We start from the raw sequence: 23004 nt of genomic DNA, 5'->3' as shown, positions 1-23004 counted from the left end.
AATCGTCTGCTAGTTGGTCACAGTTTCAGCATCTCATTGCATTCGATTTCGAAATATTCTTTGCGAGTACAATACGCGAATATTTAATATTTAAATATTAACCTCTGCGCGTTCAACTGTACGAAATTTCGTCCGAGTATAAACATACCTAAATATATTCTTACCGATTCGGACCGTACGACGTCCATCATTGGTTTATATTCAGTCTCCTAGTAATCGTTAAAGATAATTTTAGCAAGAGGAATAATACCTATTTTTCAGTTAAAATCGAACGTAAGGTGAATTTATATTAGATACACTTTGATTTTCAAATTTGAGAGAGGAGAACTTTTTAAAGATCTGTATCTACAAGGAAACGTTGGTAAATGAATTCAGAGACAGAAAACGATTATACATAAAGTTGACCGCACTTCGGACAATTAACGTTCTTTCTACATCTGTACGCGTTTCCATCGAATAACATTTACTTCAACAAATACACCCAACGATGCGAAATGTCCCGATATATCACAGGTTAAAATTGCAATGTTTTGAAGTCGACTTTCGCTAATCTCGGAAATAGAAGTTCCGTCACGTACGCGTTATAAATCGACGAGGACAGGGTCAGACGTGGGAACACGGTTTTTTAATGAGTCACACCTCAAACTGTAGGTCTCAACGACCTGTTTAACTGTTTCTATTCAACTGCGTGCGTATATACGCAGTTAACGTGATCACCGGATTTCCGCACACAGCGTACGCTAAAGGGATAACAAACAACCCCTTTGGGATGTAACTGCCCACTCGTACCGGTTACAGTTTTATAGACCCCTGTATAGACGAAGCTTTGTTACGGATTTAGAGCATTTGACAACAAGAACATACAGAAATCGTGTACGATTCGTGACGGAATCGTGAATGAAAATTATAAATAGCAACGGAGCTAAATTCGAGACCTCGAAGAACACCGAATAACCCGACAATTGCAACGCGAAACCCTTTGAGGTCAACTAAGCATTCTGAACGATTTCGTCGCAATCGAACGCAAAACATGTTTTCGAAAACATTACGATTCACCGAGTTGGGATTTTCTCTAAAATTTGAAAATGTAACATCGAACGCCATCGTTAAATTTGTTATCAGCCGTATGTAAAATCGTATTAAAATTCTCGAATAAAAGTGTGCAATTTTGCAACTACAATTTCATCGAGAATCATCGGCGAGCGTGGCAGGAAGAAAAGTGAATCTATAATATTTCACATCGGACTTGTCTCCGTTTGCAGGATGCAATTAGGCTAGCGAATAGAAATTAACACATTAAAGTATAGCGTTATACGTCCTGAAATACGAGCGTTTTCGTGCATGGGTATCATTATTGCAACAGATCTTAGAATTATATTACGAGTAATTACTGACTCACCTTTGCATAACGTTGCTGTATAACTTCTATGAGTAATTCTATATCGTGTTCCACGAATGTGACGCCTATGTCCACCGGCGAGCATAGTTTCTGCTTCTTTCATCTTCAATGCAAATGTCGTTACCCTACGTACTCGCGTTTCCCTCGGGCACGTGGCGCCGCGAGTTAAAACAAGAGGGGTTTGCGAGGAGCTAAGTGTGCAGCAGGAAGAAAATGAGGCGCAGCGAAGAAACGCGGTTTCATTGTGAAAGGGATGGAGAAAAGAAGTATCTTCCTCGCTGGCAGAGACGGAGCTACGAATTTATCTTTAGACAGAGACCACTGGAAGGACGAAGTCGGGATAAAAGACGAACAACGAACAAAAAGGGCCATCTCACGAAATGCAGGAATTTTCGTATCTTATTGTCGCGAATTTTCATTTTTCCTGGGTGCGCGCCTGCGCGTTGGGTGTATTTGTTTAAGTAAATTTTATTCGATGGAAATGTGTACAGATGTGCGAAGAATGTTTATTGTTCGACGAGTGGTCAATTTTACATATCGTTTCCCGTCTCTGAATCAATTTACCAACGTTTTTTTATGGATATAGATTTTTAAAAGGTTCTCCTCTCTCAATTTTACCTATGATCGTTTCCTGTCTCCGAATTAATTTACCAACGTTTCTCACCAACGAAAGATACAGATTTTGAAAAAGTTCTCTCTCTGATTTGAAAATCGGAATATATCTAATACGAATTCTCCTTGCGTTCGATTTCAATTGAAAAATAGGTATTATTAACTACATTTAGATTTCCTTGCTTCTGAAGATGAAAAACTTCTAAAGAGGACGAATTTTGGACGGTTCGAAGCGAGGAATATGATCGTACAAAATGATGTTGCAACGAGACTTTGAAATCGTCGATATTTTTCTTTCGAACGACAAAAGGAGAGAAGCTTGCACGAGAGAACAAGTAGAATCGATTTGTAGATTATTTGGATTACAGCGACACACTCTTTCGAAAATGATAATTACAAAAGGAAAATATAATATTCAAAAATCATACGAAGCGTGCATCAAAGATACGAAATAAAGATTAATGTAATCGGGCCAAATTGAAACGAACGAGTTGCGTCGAGGCTGGTGATAACCGACGTGATCAAACGTATAACAAATAGTATCGAAACCTGATGTTACGTGTATGTTCGAATTTTGCATCGATTAATTCGAGGAATAATATCCGTATCCATAAGTAGAACCAAACCTTATATAGAACATCTAATTCGAGTATCCACAAGATTAGTACACGTATCTATAAGTGAAATGGTACTTTAATAGAATACGTGGACTGTATTTGAAAAGCAATGTAAATAATCCTGAAATGAGCTTACTATCCTAGTACTATAGTACAGGAGAAGATTATAAAAAATTAATCGAAACATGCGATCACGCAAGACTTCTGTGTCGTTGAAACAATAGAAGCAGACATTTTTTTAGTACATAATTCAAATTGAAACGCTCAGACTTCATTTTTCAACGATACGATACACCTTGCTCTCTCTTGTATTTAATTATTGCGATACTTTCCGTAAACTATTCGAAACGTTTCAGTACCCCTATACATTGGATTGTTCGGAAAGTAATTTCATTTTCCAAAATGGAGAATACATAATTTAATAAAATGTTTACGCGCTTTAAAAAAATCGTGTTTCATTTTCGCCAAAAAGAAAAAACGAAATCACTTTCCGAACAACCTAATATTTTCTACAACTTTTACAAATTGGCTTCGAAACACTCGGTCACGAATCGATGTATACTTCAAAGGTAAATTTATTTCTGCGCAAACTGAGTTAAAATTTGATGTTTACATTATTGATTCGAAAGAAGGGGGCAGCCCCCGTTACGTCACGTATACTGCATAACAAAATAACTTGGTTTTAAAAATTATCAACTACGAAAACCGTTCAAATATTCAAACGTTAAATATTCGACGAGTATCGATTTAAATTATTATTACCATTTCTCGATAATTGGAATGCTAAAATAGTTCTTCCCCTAATTCGTAAAAGAAGCATTTCTCTTCGAAACAGTGTTACAAATGAATATTGACAAATATTGGATCGGACTCTAACAAGGGTAACGCATTTAACACAAGTGGGAATGTCAAAAACGCTTAAAAGTACAAGTTCAAAGTAACTTCTGTTTCTTCTGCAGACCTTAGCAGAAACGAACGACAAAGAGTAGTATAATGCAGCGTGTATCGTTCGAAAGAAATCACCTTAGTATCTTCCCTACGAATAGTGTCTACAGTGAAGACGTAAACTATATTCGAAAGTTAATCAAGTGTATTCCAAATTAAATGACCACATTTCACGATGTAGTTCGAGAAAGTAACGAATTATGGAAATAAAAGGCTCGAGGTACATTTGTCCCAAATAATAATAACATTTACGCGCGAAACTCATCGACGTATTTTTTCTCGCGTATTGTTCCATCAAACACCCCAATACACACACGAATCGCACGATTCTCGGAATTCCGAGAAAGTAGTGTCGCGTACACTGTACGCATACAGGGTGGTTCTTAAACAATGATTGACGCGTTCACGAAATTCGAGAACGTGCGAGAAAATTGTTCGCGAAAAGAAACAGGTTCGAGAAGAATCGGACGTCGATGAATGTTTTACGGTTCGAAGTTGTTTTCAAATCGAGCCTACGGTTTGTTTCAGAAGACCGTAAGCATGTTAGCGAGATATTCTTTGTACGATCATAATTTTTCACACGTCCTCGAACGTTAGAGATAATCGCATCGGTCACTTTCCAAGAATTACCTCTATACGACGTTGCATATTAATGAATCTGCTCGAACAGGATGATTGATCTTCCGGTGTCTGTTTTGCGGACCATCGTTCGATCGGTCAATTATCATTATACGTTTCGTCGTTCGAATGATTACCTGAATCGGATACGATTCCACTGGCATCTGTCTCTTGTCACTTCACTGTCCAATTATCCTGTTCGCAAGGGCCGAGGACCGAGTTCAACGAATTCCTCCGAAGAACTGGAGCGTCAAGAACGATGCCAGGACAAAAATAGGAGTCATAGGATATTACATGAATATTTTACCGGCACCTCGATCTGCACAAATTTTCTCGGTGTTATTCGCGTCGTAGCACCCTTACACGAACCGGGAGCGAATAAGTTGTTACAAGTCGTGTATACAGTTCACGTGATTCTTTTACGTACGAATTCCGCGACAGTATTGGCACCATCGATTGGAAAATACCGTTTAATGATTACTCTTGCTCGAAAAATAAGTCTCGATAGCTCGACCGATGTTCTCGAGTCTATAATCGATACCATTAACAACATTAAAGAATTACATCGCCTCGTTGGCGACCAATTAGAGGGTACTTTCACGAACTTTTGATAACGACGCTTGAATTTCATACACGGACCTAATGCACTCCAGTGGGGGTCCACGGATTCCCAATTAGGGGCCCTACCTACTCAACTTGCTTGAGCATAATTTATACGCGACGATGCATATTTATTAATTTGCATCGTCGCTTCTTGCGCATACGTCGAACATTCTCATTCTGTCTATTGTAATTATCGTTATCGTTGTACCGAAACCTTACCCTTCCATCGAGCAAATAAGTAAATTATTGGGTCTGTTCGGACCAAGAGACAAATAAGAGGTAACAAGTCGCGAGAACGATTCGCGCAGCGAGTCGATATTTTCTCCTACCGATTACACGTAACGTGAAAAATCACGAGGTATTTTATACCGAGCTGTGGCCTCTTACTGTAAACACGCGGTCGAAAGTCATCTTCCGTGTTCGTTGCGCTATATTAACGTGGCAATTTCTCGACGGTGTTTACCTTCGTTTACAATTTCACGTGGAGGAAGACAGTGTCCATTGAAGCTTCCAGTCGCGAAACAGGTGTGTCGAAAAGCAGTCCGGTGGGACGTCTTCCGCGGACGAGTCCGACTCTGGCGCAGAAGGTTGAACGTGGCCAAAAGTCATCGTCGAGCAATTCACATTCGCGGAATTTCGTTCGATAATAGAGCCGCGAGATCCGTGCGCAATACGACGGATCGTGGCGAAGGTTCTTGCAAATTCGACGAGCATCGATTCGCACGCGCGAGTATGTTTGTCTCGTGAGTCATCGCAGATACGAACGAAACACGTAGGTAACTCGGTGCGCGGGAACGGGAATTGAAAAGGAAAATACGGGCGAAAGGGATCGGTCGTACGATCCGAAATCGTCCAGATACCGATGAACGACGAATAAAAATACACTTTCGGGGAATAATCGATCGTGTAGCGCGAAAATTTCAAGATTGCGACGAAACGCGACCAAATCGCGCCGAACGTATATCTGATAATCCGCGACAGGATTGAACATAGGGATCGATAATGGGGGTATGTCGTAACGTTGCGCGAAATTTTGTAAACGTAACGCACCGACGGTGCCCGCTTTAGCGTACGTTGCTATCCCTGGACGATTCTTAGAAATCTAACAGAGCCGAGAGCTTCGATGTCGAGTGGTGAAACACAAGACGCACGAGGTTCGAATCCGCGTCCGTACGTGCACTGTATCTCTGTCTCGTTCACGCTCATCCCCTCTCCTTCGCTCACTCGAATTCCCAGAAATCACCGCCCCGGATAAGCGTCCGTATTTGGACCCGTCTGCGGACACTAAAGCGGGCACTACTGTATTAACAAACGAGGCAACGAAAATGTACGAGTATCTTCCGATGTAGAGACCGGGGAATCTTCAGAGGGGGCGTCTTACGATTCGAAAGGGGAGGGGGTAAGAGAAATTTTTGAACGAAGAAGTACGTGGACAACTCGAACACCTATTCGCGTATCGTTGCGTTACTATAGGTCGAATCGTGAATACAAGGAAATGGATTTTTCGTACAGAATGAAAAGAAAAAAAACGGCACAGAAATTGCAAGAATAACGTTACGATACAGATGGAAGCGAAATTGTAAACAATTATGCCGTACGTATTTTATCTTTAAGTTTAAAATTTTTCCCGAAATAATTTCTCGTGGAAGAACTCGTTTCGGTGTTATTTCAACGAGCGATGTTTCTTTCAGAGGTGGACGAATACTTATGAGCGTTAGTGTACCTACCTCTACTTCGAATCGCAGGAGCCTAACTTTGCGAGACGGACGAGGAATTCCCTGAAGACGGACGGCCAGCAGGTGTACAGAAAGCGGTGCACGAGAGGATCCGTTCCACCTGCGGTTTCCATGCTTCAAGGTCCTCCCGAGGAGCATAAGCGGTCCGGTCGCGCGATTTCGCCTAGCGTTTCAACGTAACAGGTAAACGGTGCGGCCGATAATCGCGGGGATTCGTGGACAGTTCCATGGTGATGTCCACGAGGCGAGAGAACGCTCGATTAATCTCCCGCGACGTACAACGTCCATTTAGAATCCATAAGACGAACTCGTCCGGCTTGAACTCTTAATAAAGAGCATTCCCGGGAAACTGGGAATGCCGCGAATGTCTTCGTTCCATTTGATTCCGACCGGTTTCCATGCTCATTAGGTCACCTATAGTGGGTCAGAATTTTTCAAGCATGCTCCTAGACCGTGCCGCGGTGAGCTTCGTAAAAGCGTGCTACGTATTCGGAACGTGATGCGAAGAACGACAACGGCGGTTTTAAATCGAAATTCTTATATCGGACACGAGCGGAATATAACTCGTGGAATCTGGTGTTCATCGAGTTCCTCTCGACGAGGCTGTCGAGTCGAAAGAACAGTTCCACGGAATAGGACGAGAGTAGTATCGCGACCAAGAAGAGGGATTTCTCGCGATAAAGATCCAAGATTACCGAGCGGGCACGCATACGCGTAAATTCGTGACGATACAGGAACACGAAGTACTCGAAATCGTTTCTTCCTTTTCACGGTTTGCTTCGAATTCGACCATTTTGTACGTACAACCTGGACAAATTGCGCGGGATAATCGTTGTGAAACGATTCAATCGTATGCAATTGAGAATGGAAGTTCTGTTTCGTACGAACGATCTTTTTATAAATTAAGACTCGAATGACAAATTTATTTGAATAATTTTCTGTATACGTCCCAAGAGAAACAAGAAGGAAGAAAATGTATACGTTTAATGGTGAATTTACACGTATATCGAATTCACCGGTAAAAGTATATACTCGCTACATTATTAATACTGTTACCGGTAAATGTATATATTCATAGATTACATTTAGTGAAAGTCTAGATTAGAAATTGAAAGTTTTACCAGCGCGCAACAGTCCGAGGATCTGATTGGACGCTTGACAACAGGACGCATCACTGTATCGAAGATAACTTCATAGATAAAGTGAAAATTCCTAATGAAAATTCGCTGTTGAATTTCCTGCAGCTACGGGTACATCCGTTCGATTATGACTTAAGTAGTTTTTAAACTGTCAATTTTTCATTTAAATGCCCAACTGTATCAAAAGAAGCATATTATTCTTTTACCAAAACACGACAGTGAATCTATGTACTTAGTTCAGACGTGTATTCATTTAATGCAATTTCTGCTTTTAATATGCTTGTATACATATATGTATAAAAAGTCCTTTTTGAGAAGTTTAAAGAGTTTCCCAATGTTGAAAATTGTATTTAAATTCGTATTCGAAAGTAAAGATAAACGAATGGCAGGGACTTAACTAATTTAAACGTGCAATAATTTATCGTGACACAGATTCTAGAAATCTTCTTGCACATCGTATATTCTACGTTATTTTAAATTTCCTTTTTCTATGTTACTCCGTTAAGTATCGTAGACGGTTAAAGAATCGTACCGACACCGCCTCAGTGTGCACACCTTGAGAATTTTCGATACAATTTACCGTACACGCTATCCGGTATTTGACAAAGATGGTGGCTAAAAATTACCTCCTCCTTCGTAAAAAAAGACTCGAATCCAGAAAATAAAAGAAAACAAACACCGAGAAATATGTAGTCAGCGGAAACGAAGGAATTCTAAGAAGACAAGGAAGGAGTGTTCGAGAGGCGAGAATAGAACGAGAAAGACCGTTGAAATAGTAAAACCAGAAAAAGGTTCGCGAGAAATGGGAAACGAGGAAAAAAGGAACCGGATACGAGAGACAAAGAGGGACCATCGAAGGAACAGAAGCTGCATCGCGGGGAGAGGGATAGAACGAAAGGTCCGTGGGAGGGAGATAAACGTAAAATAAAAATTATTAGAGGAATACAGAAATAGAGAGGAGGAGAGAGGGCCGTAAAAAACGTGTCGGAAGATGATGAAGAGAGGCGATGAGAACAAAGGACGAAGAAAGCCCGAGAGAGAGAGGGAGGAAGCTGAAGGAGATAGTGCTTCGAGGAAACGGAGGTCTCGACCGTTGATTGCCGAGCCGGCGTAAAGCTGCAACGGGGAGCGCACAAGTTGAGCAAGCCTGTAGAAGCGAATAACCAACCAGCCAGCAGCCAACCAGTCAGGCCAGAAGACTCAGGCCTGTGCTCGATCGGAGTTCCGGAGGAGTCCGACTGTTGTTCGCCCGAGACGACGGGACATTCCACGAAATGCCCAGCCGTTCTACTCCTCCCTGTGCTCTGCCCCCTCTTTCTTTACGCTGCTCGATTTCCCCTCGTTGCCTCAACGTCCTGAGGGCCGCAAGGAGACGCGTACTCCACGCGTCTAGCGATGGGACTGATCCGTCGTTGATTCAAAAGGATATCGCGCGCGCACGATTCGAACGATGCATAGAAGGCGCTAGGGCGCGTCCCGACACCCGATTGGCCACGCGCGTTCCACCAATCGGAGGTCGGGACGCGGCTAGAGCCTTCTGTGAATCCGCGTACTGCGGACAGAACCGTTTCGATCCACAGTGTGCTCCTCGATCCTAACCAAACGATATTTTCAATAGAAAATACTTTACCCTATGCCTTTACCGCCGAATGACGTCCCGGTAGATTTACCGAGACACTTCCAACGTGTCTCGTCGAACGTAAGAAATTGTTAAACGTAAACATTACGAGAACTTGATACACGTTACCTTCATACGAGCTCAAACGATACGGTACGCTTGTACTTCATTTTTAGGCGCACGTTTCTAACGAGACATTGGAAGAAGACGGTCAATTTTCGAATACATGTTTCTTATTTTGTATTACGATTTTGTTTTCGGTCCTTCTCAACCGTGTAGAACCATTTTGCGCGATGCAACGGACACGCGAGAAGGATACTCGGTACGCGGGGACAAGAAGGAAGTTATCTCGATTGAAAGGGAACTCGTGAAAAATCGGTACATTTCCATGAATCTCGATAGCAAATCGATCCCATCGCTATGCGAAGCGTGCACGATCTTCTCGCGTCACATGGCAGTCACTAACATGTGGATTCCCTGCGCATGCACACGGACACTGTATATGTAGCTTGTCGCGCTTCTCTCCGCGTTTTACTACTACAAACGCGTGCCACTTATTGCTCCTTCTGCAGGGCCGTGTACAGCGTCGTCCGTACAGGAAATTGTCAAGGAGCATCGAGCTACCCTCTGAAAGTTTTTAAACAAACAAAGCACACCTCCACACTCCTCGTGCCAATCGCTTATCGAATTAATCGATATTCTCGGGGTTTATTGCACTGGAAAATATACTAACCCGAAAGACTGAGATTGTTTGGAAATCCGCTACTGGACCCGCTGCGTATACAAGATGAATCGCTTAAATCTAGTATCCAGAGTACGTCCATTATTCTTAGTGAAACGACAAAAAATCGATGACACGAACGTTATAATTTCAAGCACCGATAAATAATACGTTAAAGAGTTTTCGTTTTTAAAGCGAAATCTCACGATTTTCGACATTTTAAGTTCACATCGGTTCTTTAAAACGGAACGTGTATTTCAAATAAATTAAAAAGAAAATGTACTCTTTTGTCACATTACGCGCGACTTTGATCAAATGCGTTATTAGTATGCTTTTACCGAAGTATCAGTTTCGTAATGACGGTATACATTTACCACAATACACATTCTATCTTAGAATATAAGTTAGGAACACTGTTTTGTCAATTTGAATAATGAAATATTATTACTTCGCAATTACGATGCATCGGACGTTTAATCACGTGTGAACGTGAAAATTTCCAGACAATTCTCATTCAAGTTGTATTCTCCGATTTAGATTTTCGTATATATTTCTCAATTGTTATCAATTTTATATATTACCATCGAAAATGAGAATAAAATGTAGAAAGAGAACTTTGGCGAGAGTATTATCGCGTAGATAATACTTGGTTGACGCGAGAAGGGAATTTATTTGACGTTTTGCTTAAATATGAGCCAATCTGCAGAATCTGACGGTACAACACCTGATTCAATCTCGCTCGCCATTGACGTAAAACTTAAAAGTGGCTCATTACTTATCACAGATTTCCAGACGAATCGTTGGAGTTCTTTATAAACACCAAGAGGAGCGAGCAATTAGGAACAGTAAATAGTTCGCACTTCGTTGGTCGTGTAATTAATATCGCACAAAATTGTTGATAACGATGAACTTATCCCAGTAGCAACTACGATCGACGCAGTAAAAACACACCGAGGTAATAATTAACAGTTTATCCACAGCAATACAAATGAATCGTATCGAACACTCGTTGCGTGTTAATTATCATCTTAGACGTTTTAGTAATTGATTTATACGTTTCCATGACCACTTCGACGGAGAGATTAAGATTATACCAACTCTAACAAAATATTACAAGGGACTGCTCGGCCTCCGATGCAATTAGCAGTTAATATACTATCATTATCGTGGCTTATCATTCAAGGACAATCAGATGAAGGTATAATTAACGATTGTGTCGCGCAGAGTATAGGCAAGCTCCCAGTTACGCGAGTTTATCGATCGTATCTGATACCTAACACCGCTCGACTATATAGTTTTTCCGTGGCCAATCAACTGTACGGATTGATTCCGTAACGCAACAAGTCACTTCGTTTTATTCATTGATTCCCCACTGAAGTTTACTGTACGGTTTCAGACTCTTGAATTCTACCGCGTTTTTCACATACTTGCACCGTGATACACACGACGACACGAGATCGATCAAAATCGATTTGCGATAACTTTCAAAATCACCGACACTTAAAAAAAAAACTACGACTATTTAAAGAGTAAAGAATCTATTCGAAGATCGAGTTAAATAATTCAAACTCGTCGTACATCGTTGAAATAATATCCCTTAATTTTGTTTAATATAAAAATGAACAATGTCGTAAAAGAATATACCTAGTTATCAACGGTTATTGAATAAATAAATAAACGAATTACTGCAAAAATGCTCAGTTAAGGGAACTATAATATTCACAGTTTTCTTTATTTATTATTATCGAGATAAGTGAAAGGAAACAGTAAAGTGTAATTAATTATGAAAATGAGTGAAACGTCAAGTTGGTAGGTCGCCAATTGTAGAATTTCCAATATAAAAACAAGAAAAGAATTAGATTTGAATTGGTAGGCACATTCATTCCGGACAATATCACGAGCATTCGTAATGACCGTACACTTTGTAGTTTATATTTACGACTCTGAGAACGTAATAGCAATGTCAGGATGAAACAGTCATTTTTATTAAGAGAAAGAATTTGTAGTAAAATCCACTCTCCTTGGAGAAAATAGAAACAAAGAAAAAAAAAGAAATAAAGAAAACTGAGAAAGCAGTGAAAAAGGAAAGGTTTTTGTTTCTGTAAGCCAGATTTACCGAATTTCCATGTAGTTCTGAAATTTCGCGAATTCTATCAGAAACACGTGACATGTTAGAATATACCATTCCCGCTGATAAGAGCGAGCCTATATCAATACGCACTACGAGCCAAAATCTATACTTTAGAAAATGTACTCATCTCTGTAATACAAATGATAACCGACTTACTGGCCAGCTACATTTTATTCGAAGCGGGTAAAATAGAGATAATTACGATTACGATTTCTCGGATTACCGGTATGTTATTCACAATCTTCCCATCCAAAATTTATATAAGATTTTTAATTAAGATTACCGTTGCCTGCGAAATTTAATCCAAGATTATCGGTAGCAGTCGCGACTGAAATTCATCTAGAATTTTCGTTTAAGATTAAGATGGAAGCTATAACCGAAACTAATATATTTTCGTTTAAACTATTTAAATGTCGTACGGTTCTCAACGAAACTTCTATAGTTTGTCATATAGTTATTCACGGGACCTGCAAACATTTCAAAATTTTGGGAATCTTGGTATTCTGATTGCAAATTTATCGTCCCTGTGATACAACGATTAACATTTCGGATTTAGAACGACGAATCAATAATCGAAATTCAACCACTTGCGTTACTTCGGTTTCGTCTACTTGCCTCGTTTGCTATCGACAACAAGACGCAATACAAAGATTTCCCCGTTTCACGAGTAAAAAATAATTAATTAGCTTCGTCGAAAAATCACATGTACTTACATATGTATATCTGATTTCCAAATCAATATATTCAACTTATTGTTTATCGTACAACGCATGTAGATAACGAGATACGAGCCCAAGAATAAAATACCCACACTTAATGGCAAAACATTTTTATTCAAACGTTGTATGCAGTATATTTCGGAACCACAACTGTGTACACAATTATACCACGACTGTGTATACAATTACACCACTATTGTGCGATTTTTACTAACAGTGTCTCAGCTGAAACATGCTTTCTTACCCACATGCGTAATAAAGGCGTTAAATAAAAATAAATAAAACAAAATTTACTCGTGTTTGCTCTTCAAAATAATTATGACTCATAAAATATAATAATTACCACGACAAATATTGGCTCGAAATCGGCGATGAATGTTCGACGAAATTGGTTCAATTATTGCTCAATTCGATTGCTCATTGAAGCGATTTAGGTGGAGATTTGTACGATGTTTCTTCTTTCGAGTCGCATCTAATCTTAAATTTGTGTAAATATTTTTCGTTGGCGCGCGTGGCATTAAATAAGTAACGTAAACCGCAATAAGAAGTACATTGATATCCCCGAGCAACCGCTCCTTTCCATTTCCTGTTCACTTTCATGATTAGTATTTTCTTCCGATCGTCTTCCCCGAGCTGTTTCGTAGAGGTCAATTCCCTGAAGGCCGTCCTTCCGGGACTGGCAGACGCGTGAGAAGAAGGTTGTATGTATCTGCCAGATAACAGCGTCCCCCTGCACGGGAAGACGAAACATAGCCGTGGCGACACCCAGGAAGACTGCGTCTGCCCTTGGCTTTACAGATCCGGAATAGATAAGCCAGATTATCACCAGGGATTCCTGTTTGTCTACTGCTCTCCCTACTTTCGTATCAATGTTTATAACAGGACGCATTTGAACGCCTCGCCGCAAAATATCCCGGCCCTGTTTTATCACTTTTCCTTTACACCATCGATTAGTTTGACTCAGGTCAGAATAAACGATAGAAAATTTGTAAACAATGGTCAATAGCGTCGTTCATTGCAATCCGCAGATACGTATTGCGTTTTATATATTGTGTAACATCGTTTCTAATTTACCGCGAATTTAAGCCGACAAACGAGAATTAGAATCGGTTACTTATTTTTATCGTATAAATTACGCAACGTTTAATAATCAGTGTTATTTTTGTCGTTCGTTTGAGTTTTGAATTTCTGTATCGAAACGACGGGTAAAAATGTCAGAATGGTTACGTGAACGGAACAATTACCGTATCTTCGTAAAGTAATTAAACGGTGAAAAACATCTGAAACTACTACAAGAAGTCGATTTTAATTGTAAAGGCTCTGTGCATCTCATTCATAGTTCATGCGATGACGGCAAAGAAAAGTCCATCGAATATCGTATCAGGAAATCCGTGTGACGTAAGAAGCCGCGGAACGAATGGAGGTATTTTCTCGATTTTCCATTTAAACATGCTGCAGCGGCACAAGGCCACGGTTAAAAGCCTCATTATCGTCTTCAAATATGAGGCATAGACAAGAGAGAGCGTAGTAGAGTGCGTCCCTGAGGATTCTGGCTGAATATCGCTAACTTTGTCTCTCCGCAGGCTTGAACTTTCTCGTGTCGAGCAACGTTAAAGCCTGTCCACACGGGCCTGGCTTGTTTAGGTAAGTTGGAACGTGTGAACGACAGCGGTATAATTTACGTAAACTAGAAAACTAGAGTTCGTACGATAGGTACCTCCGGTTCAAATAAAATTATAAAGTTTCTAAAACAAAAGCAACCGTTGAAGCGAAACGTAACAGCGATCGTTGCGCTCTATTCGCGGTATTATTTTTCGTTGAAAGATTTAGTGAACGCGTAACAAACGGAAAAAATAGAAATAATTGCAGTAAATATTGAACTAGGGAGTCGAGAACATCGTTATTGTTGTTGAATACAAAAAAAAAGAACGGAACGGTTATACTTTCGAAAACACTGAACAAACTCTTCGCAGTTACGAATTACTAAAGATGAAAGTGTTAACTACGCGGGAAAAGAAATATGTTACCATTGTTCGGAAACGAGATGAATTTTTCCGTAGCAGTTTAAAAACTAGTAATTGAACGGCAATGATTAATTTCGTTTCTTTTCGATTGATGCTTCCGCTGTTATAATGTTTACCGCAACAGTCTCTAATAATACGAGGGAATCCCGAGAAAGTTGGATCGGATATAAACTATTGCAGAGAAACCGTTATAAGTCACGAACGAGGCACGGACAGGAGCGTTTCGAAAGACGAATGCGTGTGGACGGAGCTTTACACTCGTCTCAGCGTCGAGTCCCCTCCCCTTTCGTCCCTACAGGATCCCCCACCCCGATGGTCCGCGTCCATCCCTTCAGTGGCTCGGCAGCGCGCGTTCGATACACGGAATCGCCTCGTGGTTCTCGGAAGGCAGTAGACTGTCGTCAGCCACGCCAGACGGCGCACTGCTCGCACACTCACTGCTCTTTCGGAGATACTCGCCCACTGGCTCACCCACGGCTGCTGGCTGTTACCTCGCTGTCGCGACCTCTCTCTCTCCGGCTGCTGGCAGCAGCACACTCGGCTTAGCGGGCCGCCAGTTACGCAACAATAACAACGCTGTCAGGAGGTGTAGCATGCGCGTGCTGTGCCACCTATACGCCGACGAACGACCCTGGAACGACGAGCTACCGATTCGTCGTCGCCGCCGCCGCCGCTTCTGCTGTTACTGCTACTGCGATCACTTGTTGAAAACCCGGTAGGAGAGTGCACATCCGTTTCGCAACACGGCACACTACGACGATCTTCTTTTGGTGGGAACAGACTCGGTGATAGTAGTGGTGGCGATTAAGGAGGAGCATGGAAAGTGCGTGCAGTGCCGTCAAACGGGAATTATGTTGCAGGAAGAGTGATGAGTAGTAACGGAGTAAACGTGGTGGGAAGCGATTTGAGTCCGTGCGGAGTGAGTGGCGCGGATCGAACGCTCGATACGCGACACGCGTCTGGAGATCCTAACTTATGGAGGATCGAGTCAATTCCTTGCCGAACGAATCGAGAATGAATGAGTGAGAAATCGTAACGCTACAGTGTATCACAGCTGTCCGCTTGGAGCGCCGTCTCTGTTGGCTTTAGACCGACAATCCACCGAAGCGAGGAAACTGATTTCTGTAACTTTATATCGCTTTCACGACAGGAAGTTGATGCGAAAAAAAAAAAGTGGGATACTTGTTGAAGCGAAACTGCTGAAATCGTTCTGTAACTTCTTTGTCCTGTCGATACACGTGAGAGAAGGAAGCGAAAAAGGAGGAAGGATCGAGGAAAGATCTATCGTTCGGGAGAACCACGAGGTGTACGTCCGACAGAAGTACGCGAAGAAGTGGTACGCGAAATACGTCGCGATTAGGCGCCAATGACGTCAGGCAAGAGTCGCGAAGACGTGTAAGTCGTAAGGGGAATTCGTTTGTGGAGTTTGCGGTGCGTTTACCGACATGGTGTCGTCGATGTGTTGGTGATATTACTGCTGGCAGTAGTAATCGTAGTAGTAACAACACCAGTATCTGTCAGGAGTATTGGTGGTGGTAACAGTTGTGTAGTGGGCTTGGTATCGGTGTTGCCGAACAGTAGTGGGGCTAAAGGAGACCCCGTGTGGAATTGCTGCGTGGTCCGTCGTGGTAGCCAATTATATTTTCTACGTGTGTGCTTCGCGGGCAATGACTAACTGCTCACCGTTAAATGTGTTAGTAGGAGATATCGTCGACGGACCCGTTTCTGCGTTGGTGTTGCCGTCTACGTCAGCACCGGTCGGACGGGATTTGCATAGCAAACAGATTGACGCGCTGGTAAGTGGATAACGAGAGAGGAGTCGCGACTCTGTGTCCCACCACGTACCAAAGAGAAAAAGATAGTGCGTGTGCGTCTCTCTGTGTCGCTCGTACGCCTGTAAGAAAAGAAGAAAGAGCGAGGAGAGCCAAGAGACGCAGACGACGGGGCAAGTGTGGAGCTTAAAATAGAAGAGTGACTTCGGCTTAAGTACGCGCCAGGGGGACGGGCAAATAAAGAGTAACCGGAGAGGGTGTCTCCTTTCTGATTTTCTTCCAACAAAATGATTATTGTGCTTCTTCTGTGATACGTTTCTATATCCGGGAGTATCGTGGTCGTGATCGTCTAGCGAGAAAGCATGCAAGATATACGTATAGGATGTATAGAGTGATAGAGTGAAACAGCGAATGAAAACGAATTTCGAACGAACGAGGATCGGTTATCGCATTGAGAAAATCGGTAGTAAGTGTTCTGTGATACAACGTGGTGCACGACGAGGGGTGGAAACCAACCGCGATTCTCCACCCATCACCGTCAGTCTGACATCTTTTGATCTCTGCGGAGACGGCGGATTATTGTAAGAGAGAAGCTTCTGCATCACGGTCTCTCCTACGATGGATCGTGACTCGCGTTCGTATTCCTGCGGAGGCTGCGAGAGGATCGAGGGTCGAGCTATGCCGATGGAGTAACAAGTGAGCGGCGAAGCGGCGTTGCCATGACGACAGGTGAACCATGAGCTACTCCTCTCTCCTCTCTAGTAATCTATCTCTCTTTCTCCCCCCTCCCACTTTTACCCTTTTTATCAATCCCTCTCCTTCTGTCTTTTTCCTGCGTATGAATTCTTTCCTCTCTCGGAATCTCCTGTTCGCTGTCCCTTTCCATTCTTTCTCGGTCTCTGTTTCCCCTCTCTGTTAACCTCTCCTTCCGTCTGTCTTCAGGCGATTCTCGCAATTGTCCCTCTTCTCGTCTCTGACCTCGTATATTTACAAGATACGGTGCGACAACAGTGTCGTTCGTCTTTTAACTTCCCGCCATAAACCGCATTTATCTACCTGTCTCCGCTTGGGCAGCCCTTCTTCCCCTCCGAATGTTTTATCTTTCTCCGTATTCGCGCGCTCTGTTTCTTTCTTTTTCCTCAACGGTCTTCCCTCGTACGTAGTCCCCACTCCTCGAAGGAGTCGTGTAATCTCTCGCGCTCGCTCGCACCCGCTTACGCTTGGCGAGCGCTTGGTGAACGCCGTTGTAGCATGCTTAACGCGTAGGCCGCACGATATTCCAAGTACGCTTGGCTATTTTCATGCTACACCAGAAAGACACCTAGCGACGCGCCACACCGCGCTAAGCCGAGCCACACCGAGCCGAGCCGAGCTTATAGGTGACACGAACGGTCGAACTCCGAACGCCGTATAAATCCGAAATCGGACGATCAGACCGACCGACCGACCGGAATTCTCGGAATTTCTTCTCGATTTGTCTGTCTCTCGAGTGGACAACGAGTACGAAACCGCTCACAATTTTTCTCGGAGTAACCTACTTCTTTTTCTCTATTTTATTTTTTGCTTCGATTTCTTTTTACTACGACAGGCATGTTCTTCCGAACGAAAGCGTTCGAAACGTACGCAAACATTTACGAAGCAAATTCTTAGCTATTTTCAATATCGATACTCATTTTTTCATCGTTACACGCGTGCGGATACTTTTCGTAACCGATACTTTTGCACAATGGGAATCTTTCGTATCGAATAACGTAACAAATTCGACAAAATTATTACTTCCTGCAATTAAAACAAGCGATTCATCATCGCGTTATTCGTTATTCGTATCCTGTAAGCATTATGTAAAGCACAGTAGCTCTGGGTCACTTGTAAATTCGGAACGCGTATTTTATACGGAGCACATTTTCTCTTTACTATTTCTTTTTGACGACGATCTTAAGAATGTGGCAGTTTTCTATAAATAAGTACTCGGAAAAATCTACTTTACATCCGAATTGCAAAGTGCATTCGAAATTCGTTCGACTGCTCCAATCTTGACACAGCGTAACGTTCCGAGTAGAAACAGATGCGCGTAAATTCTTCGGTTGCGTACGATCGAGGTTGTCTAAAATTATAGTTAAAAACAATTATCGTTTAAAACAATAGAAATATATTAACGGTCGGATGTAAGGACACCTTTCGTCCTGAGTTGCAAGTTTGCGGAAAGAAGAAGCAAAGGAGAAGCATTCTTTGAAAAGTTTCTCGCGATAAATCTTGTTTAGTAAGGGAGAGGAGGAGTTTCCCCAAGTTCCATTACGTCGACGCAAATACACGTGTCATAGATCTTCTAAGAACAAATTCCATTGGTATTTATAGGACGGGAAGCAGAAGAAATTTTTCTACGTGCTGACTCGCTCGACGTACTTTTCCGAATGTGTATTTCAACCAAGATTATATTAAAGAACGAAGCAAAGAAAGTCGATTAAAGCTACGATACGGTTCTTCTTGATAATTCTGAATGAATGCGATTTATTGACGGGTCGTTCATTGAGTACCGGGAACGCGTGCATTGCGTGCACGAAATTCCACGCGTTCTTTTTTGTTCACTGATCTATTGGAGGAATTCGATTAATGTGTCCCGATAATTATCACCAGTTGCGCGGATTCGAACGACTTCTCATTAACGATTAGTAAATTCTGCGAAGTTTGTGTGTTGTTTTCGACGTGACGCGCTTTTGAGAAGTTTTGGCAAAAAGTTCGTGGAAATTGCTAAGACAGCTGCGAAACGTTAACCGAGATAAGAACATTACAAGGATTTTGTATATCATTGCCTACTTTAAGGAATATCGCTCTCACGGAATCTCATTGAACGCGAATCTTTCGAAATCCTTCGGTAATTAAAAAACAAAAACTATACCACTTTTATGAAACCTGTTAAACGTAATACGTATGTATTAATTAAAAAAAAAAAGAAAAAATATCTTTGACGAACAGTCGGGAAACGAATATGAATTTTCTTGATATTAAACCGACTTGAAACAGCTAAATATGTAATAATCCTCTGTAATATTCTTTCGAATTGTTTCAAAGTCGAATACAAACGACAAGTCGTTACGCGCGGTGGTGGAGGATACGTAACATGGTCGTCTGTCAAATTTTCATTCCGAGTAACGGTAATAATAGTGGTCTAAGTCTGTTAGAAGAGAAACAGGTCATAATAAATCTAATACGATACAATTTTAAGCCACTTAAGTTATTACACATTATTAAGAAGAAATTCCAAAGAATAACTACTCTGTTGGAAATTCTACGGCTAAGATGTTAAATTATCGTCGACGATGACGGAGCAATCGAATTTATTTGACCTGCTGTTCAAATTTACTTCAATGGCCGAGGGGCCCGTGTCATAAATCTAGAGAACTTCATTACATTCGTTCAGTGATACCATAAAGCGGTTACGGCCTTGTAATAAGCTTAAAAGGATTGAATGCACTCGCTTTTCTCCTCGAAACTACTTTCGATCTTGTAACTTTGGCGGCTTCAACGGACCGGCACAATTCTCATTTTGCTGCTGTATTTCAGTTCCAACGATAAGCGATATTACGCACATTGCGTAGAAAGGTAAATTACAGCTCCGTCTATCGCTGGCTGCTCTTATCTTTCATTTTCACATTTTAACCGGGACGCTATCGTTTCGATTCCGTACTATTTTGATCGCGAACGATCGACAACGGCGCCAAACAAAATTGCCCCTTGAATGGTCAAATTAGTCACAGATATTGTATCGATATTATTACGCAGGAGAAATCAATATACAGAGAAACCTTTTTATCGAGTACACATCACTGTTAGAAAGTTCTACATTCTGTTCGACGACGAAATGAAACCAATTCTAACAAAATGTCACTTCTCGCGCCTCGAGCGCAATGCATTTTCCGAAATGCATTTCCATGCCACAAAATGCATTTTTCAAAATCTTTGGAGCTACGTTCGCAGTTTCCGTTCGATGTATTTTCCTTCTTGCAAAAATTGTTGTTTCGTTAGAGTTTAGAAATGTAAAAAGAAAATGGTTCGATCTCAGTTTCCTTTTTCCTTTTTGTGTTACTCGTTTAACAGTTTCTTTGTACGTTACCTGTATAAAATATAAATCACCATTACGATGATGATATTTTGTTCGCTTTCGTTGTTTCCAAGTACGAAGCAAAACTAAAATTTAACGAGGAAAAATGTAACACAGTAGGATATCGCGGGGAAAAGCTTTGCAAAGATGTTTTACTAGTTGGTCTGTCTCCGTCGACGTTCGACTGTATGAAATACAAGTAAAACATTCTTTGAAGGAGAAATTCATTAGCACAACCTGATCCGGAAGTTTTACGGAGTCTGTATTTTCTGCATGAGCACACACTCTAAACGAACTGATCGTCAGTAGCATAGCAACCAGTTTTCGAAGAATTGTTTCGACGTTTTCTGTATTAGAATTTTCAGACGTTGATGCCCGATGCGAGTAAAAGAATAAACAAGGCTAATTAGATACACGTTCCATCGTGCTTGAACCAAAGTGTACGCTAAATCGAATATTGTGTACGATAACACAATACTCTGTAGTGGATGCTGTTCATCTTTCGGCTGATAATGGATTGAAAAATATAAATATTCAAAATTTAGAATTATTTAGAAAACAGACATTGATGCTTTCGCGAAAGTCGCAAGTTTAAAGTTAAGTTGTATTATTTACCGCGTATATTCAGCGCTAGAGTGTTAAATATTTACTTTAATCCCATCGATTCTTTAAATCGTTGAAAATGCTCGAAGCAAAAGCAATTTGACTTTTTTTTTTTTTTAAAGGAATCTTCGTATTTGTACTCACGCGTACATAGTACAAATTGAACGCGTTACAGGGGGATTACCTGTGGTACCGTAGGCCCCCATATAACGCGATAGTTTTAAGCGTAGTAACACTGGGAATTTCCAGTTGTGTAAAAACTTCGATACGGGTATGTATCTACATACATTTTTAGAACTGGTTGAATCGTTCTTTTTTACACTGATCGACGTATCGTCGCATTTTGTATCAGTTATGAGTTTCGTATAACACGGTTTTCTATATCGCGAAACGTATTCTTCGCGTTACACGATTCCAGTGTATATTGCAGTGGAAACGATATGTTTTATGGTGTACAACGTTTTACATTCTTGCTAGTCAAGATTAGGTTAACCGTTGTTGATCTGACACTACGTAACTTTTATTTCAGATACGAACAAATCCACGTACAGGCTCAAATTCACGTTTAACTCTTCTTTCGAGTTTCGAACGTCAAAAAGTAGTATTCTTCGATCGAAATACCTTATCGAGCGCAATGGTAACTCGATTCTTCCGTTAATGAACATAATTTGAACACGCAATTCCATTCGGAAGGTTAAATATTTCTTTTTTCTTTTTTTCTTAATTAATACGATCCTTCGAAACTTTAAACATAGCACCGTAACATTATTTCGAAGTTGAGCAATCGGTGATATCTGTACTAGAACGGATTATCAATTGAAATACCACTGATTAAATTATCTGAGTTAAACAAACGTTAATAAACGCGTTATACAAATATCTCTCTGCGTGTTGAATTACTCTAACGCATACGTAATTGTTTAATTCGATATTGACGCAAACATGGTAATAAATAATTCTCCTAATATTGATGTTAAAATTAATTCGCTCGGGGAAAAAGTGAAGTAAACAATTAAAATGTATCGTACGATAAAGTGTATGCCAAGTAATAATAATATTATTATTTGACAATTACGAAACATTTAACGACGAGTTACAGGTAATCGAGAATTTCTCGAAAAATCGAATCTTGTTCTTTTACCGTTGGCGATGTTAGAAATATTTGATGGAAAGTTTTAATAATTTCAACGATGAACGAACAAAGTCTTCTGTTCAAATGTCACGGTACTTCCCATAACGTATTTCAAGCGATAATGTCGTTGTACGTATTAAGAGAAAGGCAAATGAAAGATGCCTTTCATTTACGACGATAAGGAGTAAATTACTCGTAAACAATGAACGATTCTCGACGGTGAATGTCCTGCGATATTCTGCGCGCGGGACTCGTGACCTAATCACCCATTCACAAGTAGTACCTACTTCGTCATTACCGTGCATTGAATGCTATTAAGCCGCGAACAAACCGGAGATTTGTCGTGAAAATCGTTAATGATTATCCACAATCCGCTATAGTTGGATCGAATTCAATTGGACGCTGAAGGCCATTTCCCTGACTGTGAATCACGTCGAACACGACTCTAACTTGTACGCCATCACGGCTTGCCTCATTATTTGAGAGACGAAGAATATATGCCTGCAGATTTGCGCA

General features: G+C 41.1%; 2 protein-coding genes and 1 long non-coding RNA gene across 5 annotated transcripts in view; 1 reads left to right on the top strand and 2 right to left on the bottom strand.

The window, feature by feature from the left end:
- Positions 1-197: 197 nt before the first annotated feature.
- On the bottom strand, positions 198-15115 carry LOC143147024 (uncharacterized). The gene is made up of 2 exons (XM_076311840.1): positions 12853-15115; positions 198-209 (listed from the first exon to the last, which is right to left on the bottom strand). The coding sequence occupies exon 1, from the start codon at positions 13745-13747 to the stop codon at positions 13376-13378; it is 372 nt and encodes a 123-aa protein (XP_076167955.1). The 5' UTR covers positions 13748-15115; the 3' UTR covers positions 198-209; positions 12853-13375.
- On the bottom strand, positions 6009-7782 carry LOC143147483 (uncharacterized). Its single transcript, XR_012992269.1, has 3 exons — positions 7652-7782; positions 6522-6944; positions 6009-6078 (listed from the first exon to the last, which is right to left on the bottom strand). It is a non-coding gene; the product is annotated as an uncharacterized LOC143147483 (long non-coding RNA).
- Positions 15116-15273: 158 nt separating the features above from the next.
- The window catches only part of Shn (zinc finger protein schnurri), a 47134-nt gene continuing 39403 nt past the window's right edge, over positions 15274-23004 (top strand). For all 3 annotated transcript variants that reach the window (XR_012992294.1, XM_076312987.1, XM_076312986.1), the window contains exon 1: positions 15274-17383. Coding sequence is in view for 2 of the 3 variants with exons in the window: in XM_076312987.1 (XP_076169102.1) it covers positions 17374-17383 (10 nt within the window). In the remaining variant the exon portion in view is untranslated. The remainder of the gene's footprint in view (positions 17384-23004) is intronic.

Source organism: Ptiloglossa arizonensis, chromosome 5, assembly GCF_051014685.1.
Source record: "Ptiloglossa arizonensis isolate GNS036 chromosome 5, iyPtiAriz1_principal, whole genome shotgun sequence".
NCBI classification, from domain to species: domain Eukaryota; kingdom Metazoa; phylum Arthropoda; class Insecta; order Hymenoptera; family Colletidae; genus Ptiloglossa; species Ptiloglossa arizonensis.
The sequence above is the reverse complement of the archived record's forward strand: the minus strand, read 5'-3'. Positions and strand labels throughout refer to the sequence as shown.

Excerpts from the sequence above, each read along its gene's own strand:
- LOC143147024 (XM_076311840.1), bottom strand. The coding sequence starts at position 13,747 with ATGCGTCCTGTTATAAACATTGATACGAAAGTAGGGAGAGCAGTAGAC.